The 10,484-nt window shown below is 47.5% G+C and overlaps 1 protein-coding gene across 1 annotated transcript; it reads left to right on the top strand.

Annotated features, from left to right (window-relative positions):
* The first annotated feature begins 56 nt into the window (after positions 1 to 56).
* EIF2B1 (eukaryotic translation initiation factor 2B subunit alpha) lies at positions 57 to 9,298 on the top strand. Its single transcript, XM_084819647.1, has 9 exons — positions 57 to 151; positions 2,198 to 2,299; positions 3,369 to 3,505; positions 3,665 to 3,781; positions 3,948 to 4,064; positions 5,188 to 5,252; positions 5,522 to 5,597; positions 6,915 to 7,040; positions 8,913 to 9,298. Exons 1-9 carry the CDS (start codon positions 139 to 141, stop codon positions 9,066 to 9,068), a joined length of 909 nt encoding a protein of 302 aa, XP_084675773.1. The 5' UTR covers positions 57 to 138; the 3' UTR covers positions 9,069 to 9,298.
* The last annotated feature ends 1,186 nt before the right edge of the window (positions 9,299 to 10,484 follow it).

Raw genomic sequence — 10,484 nt, 5'->3', positions numbered from 1 at the left:
CTTTCCCCCGCTTCCGGAAGCGGGTGCATCCCGAAAGGCTTCCGGCGAGGGCAGGTGGCGCTGTGGCGAGGGTTCCGCCTGAGCGGCGGCGCGACTCGGGAGAGCAAGCGCGGGGCTCGCGTGGCATCTCCCCGCACCATGAACGAAGCAGGTGAGGCAGGCAGGAGGCAGCGGCACCTGGCCAGCCCCCGCCCCTGTTTACTTAAAGTACGACTTTGATTTAAGTTTTGCCTTTGGGGCAGTGTCTGGTTGAAATTTGGACAGCGGGAGCTCCGAGTGCATTCACCCGCACCAAAGCAAAAAGAGGGGATGGGCAATTCCCGCCGGCCGAGGAAAACGCTGTAATTCAAAACAGCACCGAATGCTTTGCTTTGCTGTGATGATTTGTGACAGCAGCGTAAAATAATTCTGCGTCCTCTTGCTTTTCCTGGCTTTCATGTTGTATGCTGGGGCTGCCGTTCAAAGGATGCAGGTGTAACCAGTCAGAAGGTATCATTTTTGGTAACTATCAGGACGTCAGTAGTTTAGCAGACAGTTATTAAAAGTGGTACCTTCTAACTGGTTACACAAATGAACACCCCTTCAAAATAGCCCCCCCCCCCATCATTCTTAAAGGGAAATGCTGGCCTTCCTCTCTGGGACAGCCTTTCAAGTACTTCAAGAGCGCTATCCTGTCTCCCCTCAGTCTCCTCTTCTCAAGTTTGAACTGGGCATGTTTAGCCTTGAGAAGAGAAGACTGAGGGGAGACGGGATAGCGCTCTTCAAGGACTTGAAAGGCTGTCGCAGAGAGGAAGGCCAGGGTCTCCTCTCCATCATCCCAGGGTTCAGGACACAGAATCATGGGCTCAAGCTACAGGAAGCCAGATTCTGGCTGAACATTAGGAAAAACTTCCTGACTGTTAGAGCAATACGACAATGGAACCAATTACTTGGGGAGGCGGTGGGCTCTCCCACACTGGAGGCATTCAAGACGAGGCTGGGCAGCCATCTGTTGGGGATGCTCTGACTTGGATTCCTGCATTGAGCAGGGGGTTGGACGCGATGGCCTTGCAGGCCCCTTCCAACCCTACTATTCTATGATTCTATGAAATCTACTAGTGGGTTATACAGGTACCTTAGGAACGGTGGGATTTGCTTTATAATACTGAGTTAGACCATCTTGTTTACTATTGTCTGTACCAACTGGCAGCACACTCCAGGGTTTCCAACAGAATTCTGAGGCAGAGGAACATTGCTGTGGGAGGAGGGCAACTGTAGCAACAAACCCCAGGCAGGTAGTTATTCCAAAATTACCGTATTACTCTGTGGATGTGTATGAAAGGAGCTATGTTTGAGGCAGTGCTGAGCTTCAGAATGCATTCTGAATGCGAGAAAGATGTGAAGCTAGTGGAGGGTTCCCCCAAGCATATGCAGAGTGCCTTTCCCTCCACACCGTTCTATCACAGATTGTCCCTGAAGGTTTGGAATTGTAGGGCAGGAGCTTCCAGGCCCCTCATGAAGGCCGCTTCTCCTTCAGCTGTCACCACCAGCAGCCATTCTAGCAGGCTGTACTGAGGGAGATGAGAAGAGAAGCAGGGCCATTCCACCAGCCCTGCTAGAAGACTAAGGGCGCCATCCTGTGCATGTTTAAACAGAAAAAAAGTCCTACAACTCCCAGCATTCCCCAGCCAGCATGGCTGGCTGGGGAATACTGGGAGTTTTTTCCTCTTCCCTACCCATCCCTTTTTCCTTGTGTGTCGTGTCTTTTTAGATTGTAAGCCTGTGGGCAGGGACTGTTTCTTTAACTGATTGTTTGTAAGCTACTCAGGGGACTGTGTCCTCTTTCCCCAACCACGTTCGATGGTTTCCTGGCTTTTGTGCCATCCTCCCCCCTTCTGAAAGGTTCAGATGCCTCTTCTAGGGCTTAGTTACTGGCAGAAAGAGCTTTAAGGTAAAATATGCTGGTATTTGGGGCCCCACCCCTTTTGCACTGGCCACCTCTGACATGTGGCCCCCAAGAGCTTCTCTGAGATGGAATTCTGCCCTTGGGCCGAAAGGTTCAACTCCGTTGTATGCTGTATGTTTGGAACCTCTGCAACACTGCAAGTTGGACAATGATGAAATCATAATATTTTAATGTGGAAATGCTTGTGAGGTATGAAAGCAGAACCCCAGTCACTCTCTCCTTTTCGTGTGCTGCTGCTCCTCTTCTTTTCAGAGTTGGCGGAAGCCTTTAATGCCCAGATGAGGCAGGATCCAGATGTCGCCTCTGCCGTGGCCGCTATCCATGTCTTGTTGGAGTTCTTGAAGAGAGACAAAGGCACGTCATACCTTGGGACTGTGTGGGTTGAGATGCAGAGGATTAGATCGGAAGCAGGCAGAAGGTGGATCAGAATCTACTAGTAGATCCCAGGTTGAATTGCAGAAGAGCACAGTCTTGGGGAAGGCTTTTATATAATAAATAGTAGTAAAAACTAATATTAGCAAGTAAAATGCTGAGAGATTAACATGACTGACCTTGTGCTAGCTGCTTATCTCTCAGTGTTTGCCACCTATAAAATAGGAGTATTCATTGGTTGCCATTGATTGATTGAGTCATTTGTTCGTTGAAAACATCTGTATGCTGCTCTTCAGCCAAAAAGGCTTCCAGAGCATATTAGGGCACACTTCTGTGAATGTTTAGACAGAAAAAAAGTCCTACAACTCCCAGCATGTCTGGGACTGCAGTTCCCATCATCCCCAGCTAGCAGTCCCATTGCAGTCCCAGACATGCTGGGAGTTATAGGACTTTTTTTTCTGTCTAAACATGCATAGGATGCACCCTTACAAAGTTCAGAAATAAGACAGTCTCTGCCTGCAGGCTTACAGTCTAAGAGATACAGCACAAAAAGAATGGGGATTGGGAGGGAGGAGGAAAAAAGCAAATTCAGGCGCTAGATTCTTAGTTGTCCAGTTCAGCAGGTCATGGATCTGGAACGAAACAGAGTGGAAGGACTGCTGCTGCCTCTTCCTCTGAAGTCCTCAGCAGTGGCAGTTGGTAGCAGGAGTGGGATGAGGGTGGGGCTCTCAGCTGGAGCTGTATCCAGGCGTAATGGAGGATCTTCATGCAGTTTTTCCAGCACTGATCTTTAGCAGCTCAGATGTAGGATTTGTACTTGTATATGCAGGTCTTCCCAGTGTCTGGCTCATAAGCTCCGACCTCTGAGCTACCATTTTTCATTTGTCTCCGTCCCCTGAAAGCTGCCATTTTGCACCCACCTACAGATGGAGGACCCTGTGGTGTTCTGGTTAAAAACAAAGTAGATTCTGCCAGCCTTACGTCTGCCCGCTCCTGGGCTAGATTGTCATTGAGCCCTTTGTAGCTCAATGTCTTTCTGTCTTTCTGTCAGGCGAGACAATCCAGGGGCTGAGAGCAAATCTCAAACACGCAATAGAAACGCTCTCCAGTGTCGATTCCTCAGTGGCCATCTCTTCTGGAGGGGAGCTCTTCTTAAGATTCATCAGTCTCACATCTCTGGAGAACCCGGTGAGTTTCACTCAGCCATTTTTAAAGAGTGGGTGTGAGACTGCACCTGTTTCAGGGGTGCAGAACCTTAGGTTTGGGGGCCAGATCTGGCCTGCATAAGGAACAAATTCAGTCACCTGTGTCATCCTTTTACCATCTTCTTCTTGCTGCTTTTCCCAGGACTATTCCAAATGTAAAGAGATCATGATTGAAAGAGGGGAGCTTTTTCTCCGGCGAATCTCTGAATCGAGGCAGAAAGTTGCCACGCTTTGTCACACGTTTGTCAAAGATGGTGGGGTGAGTAAGCCCGGGCTTCATACGAGGAAGGAGTGAAGTGAAGTGTCTTGGTTCAGTCGTGTGTGTTCGGCAATTGCCCTGTGCAAGTGCAGGAGCTGGTCACAGAATATAGGATCCTGCAATTTACAAACCATAAACTGAGGAACTTTGTGCATTGCCTCTGCAGAGAGTCTTAACTCACGCGTACTCGAAAGTGGTCCTGAAAGTGTTAGAAGCTGCTGCCAGAGCAAAGAAACGTTTCAGCGTCTACGTCACCGAATCACAGCCCGATCGAGCAGGGCAAGTAGAAGGAAATGTTTTCCCTCTTTCATCAGCAATGCTCTGTGCAAGTAACAATGATAAATGTAATTGTTACCGTTATTTGCACAGATAATAACTGTTGAGATACTCAGCTAATTTTTGCTCAGCCTTTATCTGAACAGGCTTGCCCTTTTGTGAATGTCGGCTGCAACACTTACCTGGGATTAAGCCCTGTTGAACACCATGGGATTTACTTCCAAGTAAAGATGTATAGGGTCACACTGCACATTCTGCTGCTGGCTGATCAGTTGCCAAACTTGGTTGGTGAGCTTGCAGCAAGTGGTGTATGAGTGGTCCAAGGAGGGCTAGAACACGGTGGCTGAGTTTTGCTTGCATTTTTTAATTGGGGTTCACAAGCTTTTGCCACTGGCTCCTTTTTTAATTTTATTTTTAATCCTGCCCTTTCTCCCAAAAGTTCAAAGTGGCATGCAAAGGTCTCTTTTCTTCCCTGCCCCTGAATCCTCCTGCACATTTTCTCCCCATGATAACCCTGCTGTGAGCGGGCATTTGAATTCGGAATGTGATCCTAGTCCAGCACTCTTAACACTACGCTACGCTGCCTCTATTTCTGACTCCCCTGCATGTCGCAGAAGACTGCAACGGGGGAGGGGGGGGAGAGGACAAAAGAGGTCTTCCTTCATGCCAAGCTTCAGAGAAGGAAAGAAACAGCCAGATGATATGAGGGTGGCACTGGGTCTTGTTTCACTTGGCATGAACATTTCTTTGCAATTCGAGAACTTGGGGAGGGAGGTCGCCACTGATGACCAGGTGGGTGGATTTGTGGGGGGCTGTTCTTGATTCTTCAACAGTGCAATCCTAAGCATATTTACTCAGACGGTGTCCCTCTGAGTTCAGTGGCTTGCTTGCAAGTAAGTGTGTTTAGAATTGCAACATAAGGCCTTTCAAGGCCATCCCAATTTTTTAAGCTGTCTTGTGCAAAAGGAGAGGTGGAATTTATCAGCATCATTAATAAGTGAGTTCTTTATTGGAAACAAACTTGATTTTTTAAAATATGTTTTCTTTTCTTGCAATGTGATGTAAGGTCAAGATAGTCATGTTTAGAAAACTGCTTTTAAAAATGAAAATCCTAATAATTACACAGGCAGAAGATGGCAAAGGCCCTCACTAAACTTGGCATTCCTGTGACCGTAATCCTAGATGCTGCAGTTGGGTAAGTCCATACGGCCAGTGCTAGATGGGCATGATGGGAATTGTGGTCTAATGCATCTGGAGGGCGCCAGTTTGGGGAAGGCTGCTTTTAAACTTAGCAGAACTGGGCTCTGCGGATGAAAAAAAGCACCACTAAAACAAGGGCTGGTCCATGAAGTCACGAAGAGTCGGAAGCGACTGAATGAATAAACAACAAAATGTGGTATATGCTGTGTCTTTCTTTCTTTCTTTCTTTCTTTCTTTCTTTCTTTCTTTCTTTCTTCTAAATAGCTATATCATGGAAAAAGTGGACCTGGTGATAGTTGGTGCTGAAGGAGTAGTGGAAAATGGCGGAGTTATTAACAAGGTAAAGTGTGTATGCAAGATTCATGGGGGCTTCCTAAACCACCTGGGTTGTATCCAGTGGTGTCCCGCTGTTGACAGACAGCTCTTTGAGTCAGTTGAACGGGGAGGGCATTTTTGCTGATTCCTGTTCCCCATGCACCACCTCCCATGCTCTTCTGAAGTGCCCCCCCAAACCTCTGAAGCAGAGATTTGGCGGGAGGGATAGTCAGTGGAAATAGCCTCCCTCCCTGTTCTGCTGATGGAGACCTCTGTTGGATAAGAGAACCTTCCATCAGCGGAGGGACACTATTGGATACAGCCCTTAATAATGAATTTTTCCTAGTTTTGGAAATAGTGGGGCTGCCCTGCTGGATCAGACCAAAGGTCCGTCTTGCTTGCCTAGCATCCTGTTTCTGCCAGTCATTAGCCAGATGTTTTTGGGAGGTTCACAAACAGGGTCATTCTCTGGCTTTTCCTTCCAGCACAATAAAACTTCTTTTTTTAATCTAAAAATCCTGCTCAAATTCCCTTTCCAGAAACTTGTTTGCAGGGCTGTGAACGTTCCATTCCCTCCTCCTCCCTGCTGCCAAAAAAGAAAATGTAAAATTCTGCAGCCTGCATAAACTCAGCAAATTAAGCATACTTGCCTATTTTCTCTAGTCGAGGGGAGGAACGTGGAGCTGTGTTATGGCATGCAAGGCCCACCTCCAACCACTGGAAATCTTGTTCAGCTGCTCCTATGCAGGAACTTAGCACATACTTTCAAGGATTACCTTTTAGCCATGATGGCTAGAAACTCGTTTTGCTTTCTAAATGAAAGTTGAGATTCTCAGGAAGCGGGACTATGTGACCATTACACAGATCCATGTGTGATGGTTGTGCGCTCCCGTGGAATCCTATCCTATCATACATACATCCTGCTTATATGTGAACATATCCTTTGGAATTCACTGTAAATCAAATTAACTTATGAAATACGTTGAAGACTGCAGCCTTTTACTTTAAAATGAAAGAAATGTCTCATGACTCAAAACAAAGTTTTGAGGCAGTGATTGAATCATATTATTCAAGAAAAATAACCAAATATCTTAAGGCAGGGGCAGTCACTGGAACTGCTTTGAAGTTCCACTGATTTGAATTGGGTGAGTGACATTGGATGATATGCCATATTAGTCCTAATTAGAGTAGAACCATTGAAATGAATGGGAGTTGTTAAGACTAATAAGATTAATACAACCCTTTGGCTGGATCTTGCCTTTTTTCTTTTTTAAATCACAAAGTTGCTTGTTTCATCATCCTAACCTTCAGTCTTTTCCCCCCATCTAAATGGTCTCCTCAGATTGGTACGAATCAAATGGCTGTGTGCGCCAAAGCTCAAAACAAGCCCTTCTATGTGGTGGCTGAGAGCTTCAAGTTTGTACGGCTCTTCCCTCTGAACCAACAGGATGTCCCAGATAAGTTCAAGGTAAGGGGGAAACAACATCTACTTCCTAGTGGTCTGCGCTCAAAATTCTGTCGCTTACAGCTGGATGGGAACTTCTGAACAACGGAATGCCTGATCCTGGGGGTTAACCATGAATGTGCATACCCAACACTGTCAAAACATCGCTCAGCCTTCCCCAGCCCAGTGTTTTCCAGATGTGTGAGATTCAAACTCGCATCTCCCCCCACCTAGTTCTAATCCAACACATCTGGAGGGTGCCAAGTCAGGACAGGCTGACGTCACGGAACTGGGGTGGGTTCTCCTGACTAGAGACTCTGGCAGGCCTGGACTGCGTAGTTGGTTTCCGGGTTCTGTCTGAGATATTGACAAAGTGAGGATTGTAGCTCAGGGGCAGGCGTGTGCCTTGGAGGCAAAGGGTCTATGAAGGAGTGCTGGAGCTTACTCCCAACATCCCTGCAAGGTAGGACAGGCCAAACCTGGCCTCAAGGCCCCCCCCCCAACACCCAGAAACTGCTCTCTCCTGCCAAGAGGCACTGAATTTAGCACCGAGGTTGAACAGAAAAGATCACACGGACTTAGAGTTGGAGAACTGTTTATTATAGCGGAAGGGATAGAGGGAAGGGGAGAGCTAGAGGTGGTAGGTTGTACAGAGAATTACAAAGCTGGAAGTTTGCAGGGAAAACCAAAGCATGCACAGAGAGCCTTTATACCGCACCTCCAAGCAAAAGAACCAAACTAGCTAGCCTAGCCTTTCACACACCTAAGTACAGGCCTCCCAGGACATCATCCAGCTGACAGCAGGTCCAAAACCACCATAACAAAGGGAGACACCACACCTCTCCCTCAGCCTCCTTTTAAGGCCCAGGCCCAGCAATCCAGGGCAGATTTCCCTGAGCCAATCACCAGGTCAGCCCCCAATGGGACCAGCTTCGTCCAGAAAAGGTAGGATCTTCCCACCAAACCCAGCCATTACCTATTCCCCACTTAATGGGGACTGAGCATGGCCTTGAGCAACAGGGCCAAGGAGCTGGGAGACAACACACCATTCCAAGTGGGTGCCTGGGATGTGATGTCCAGGCCTGGTCTCATGGTAGGAAATCATTCTTGACAGGGTCCCTTGGTTCAAGCCCTGACATCTCTAGGTAGGTCTGGGAAACAACTCTGGAGAGTCCACTGCCAGTCTGTCTCTAGGCCAGAGGGTGTAGGACCTCAGGCCTTCCTCGCTTCTCCTGGTTCCAGTTCTCTTTCCCCAGCCACCAAATGTGGTAGTTTCCTGGCTTTTGTGCAGGTTTTTTTCTGCATTCCAAAAGGGCAAAATGCCTCTCTTGAGGCTGTTACTAGCGATAAAAACCTTCAATTAAAATATGCTGATATTTTTGGCCCCGCCCCTTTTGCCTCCGCGCCGCCCCCGCCCCGGAATGCAACCCCTGCAAGCTTCTCCGAAATGGAAGGTGGCTCTTGGGTTGCAAGAGGTTCCACGTCTCTGCGGGTGGCAAGACAGAGCTAGATAGGTCAAGGATTTAACTTGATAGATCAAGGCAGTTTCCTATGTTCAAACCATGCAATCCAGGCTTATATGTGTTGGGTTTGACATATGTCCGGAATGTTATGCTCACATATGGACAGCCTGTGGCTTTGGGCAGGTGTGGAGGGAAGCCAGGCACAGAGGAAGGCAGACCCTCACTCCCCAAGATGCATAGGGCTGCTGATCTCGGTAGGCGTATTGTCTGATCCCGACCCATAAGGCTTCATCGTAGCGGTCAGCTTCCTTCTCTTCCATAAAGCAGCTTCTACCTTCGTGTTCTGAGTTAACCTGCCACCCCCGAGTGGAAAAAAATCTGTCCTTCCTCAGAAAACAACAACTTGCATCTTTGTCTTTGTTTCCTTCCCCAGTACAAAGCAGACACGCTGAAGAAAAGTAAGGCACTCACAGTGGAGCACCCCTGGATCGACTACACCTCCCCATCTCTGATCACTCTCCTCTTTACAGATCTCGGGGTCCTGACCCCCTCTGCTGTTAGCGATGAACTTATTAAACTCTACTTGTAAACTGTCCACATCTCGTGTGCCCAGGGGGATGAGATTTCGCTTGCAGCCTGTTTGCAAAGGCAAATGCTGACTTTAAATAAGCGGGGGTGATTGCTGGTAATGAATTATCCGCTGGCTTCTTTTGCAGAAAAGGCTGACTTGTGGTGGTAGTAGGAAAGCCCACTATGCAGTTCAGAAAGTAATGGGTTGATAATAAATTCATTCAGAGACATAAGGAGATGTCAGGTTTTATATTCGACTCAACTCATGTATTGCTTCGCTAGAAATTTTAAGCCTGAGATGAGATTGGGGTGCATGTCAGTTTCTGCAGCTTCCATGTTGCGGGGAAAACCTGGGGTGGATCAGTGTGATGCTGCCTGATGGGTTTTGGAATTGCAGCAGTGGATGTGTCATTGCTGAAGGAATGCAGCCCCCTGCTTCATCAGAGGGGATCCTGACACTGAATCACTACCTCAGGCCCTGCTTTCCTGCCCCCACCTCTTCCACATGGCTGAAGATTGCTCTTCTCTTGTTCTACACTGTATTAGTTGAGTTTGCCATTGAATGGCCTGTTCTGCTGATGCTCCTGAGGAGGCAAGCTAGCCATCACACTCAAACGTATTCAGCTATGTTTACGATCTGGAGAAGCAGTTATAGGAATCAGTTCACAGGTGGCATGGTGGATAGCATCTATTGGAAGGAGGTTGTGGGTTCACGTTTTAAGAAAATTAAAGTCACCTGTCAACATTTCTCCAAAGGACAAAAGAGGGACAGTGGTTATAAACAATAAAACTGAACTGGAAAACACCACAGGGGCAGTATATTACCCCAGGACAAGAATCAGAAAACAAGGCTTGTCCCTGGTAAATACGGACACTTGGGAGTGTGTACACCTGAAACAAGAAGCCTCGTGTTACTGTACCCTTTTTGGGCATGTCAAATTAAGGGCTAATAGCAGAAGTGATCCTGAGGCAAAACTTTTCCAAGTGATCCAGCTGCAGTTTTATGTAAACAACAATTACACTCTCCGGAGTAGATTGTCTCCTTCAAACATTTTGAGAGCAGAAATGCAGGATAGAGCTTCACTTGCGATATGAATATCTCCACCCTTGAAGCTAGGGGGGCCACTCAGGCATGGCCAAAAAGGGGGGCACAGATTGGCATAAAATGTGCATATGCTGATTTCCAGGTATAGATAAATGTTTAGAAATACGAACTATAAATAGAAATATGACACATCTCACCATAGGTGGGACTGTGCTCAGATGTGACCTGTTTGCCTGCTCAGTCTACTGGCAGTCCTGTAGGTGCGCCTTTCTTAGGGCTCTTTATTGTTACACCTCGCTTGGACTGGACAGCCCGTCAAACAGAGGATGCCTTCGAGTAGAGGACAGCCCTCTATAAAATAGGACATCTGGGCACCCTACAAAGCAGTGG

The sequence above is a fragment of the Heloderma suspectum genome, chromosome 13, assembly GCF_057233095.1.
Source record: "Heloderma suspectum isolate Gila_16-S chromosome 13, 16-S_ref, whole genome shotgun sequence".
NCBI lineage: Eukaryota > Metazoa > Chordata > Lepidosauria > Squamata > Helodermatidae > Heloderma > Heloderma suspectum.
The sequence above is the reverse complement of the archived record's forward strand: the minus strand, read 5'-3'. Positions and strand labels throughout refer to the sequence as shown.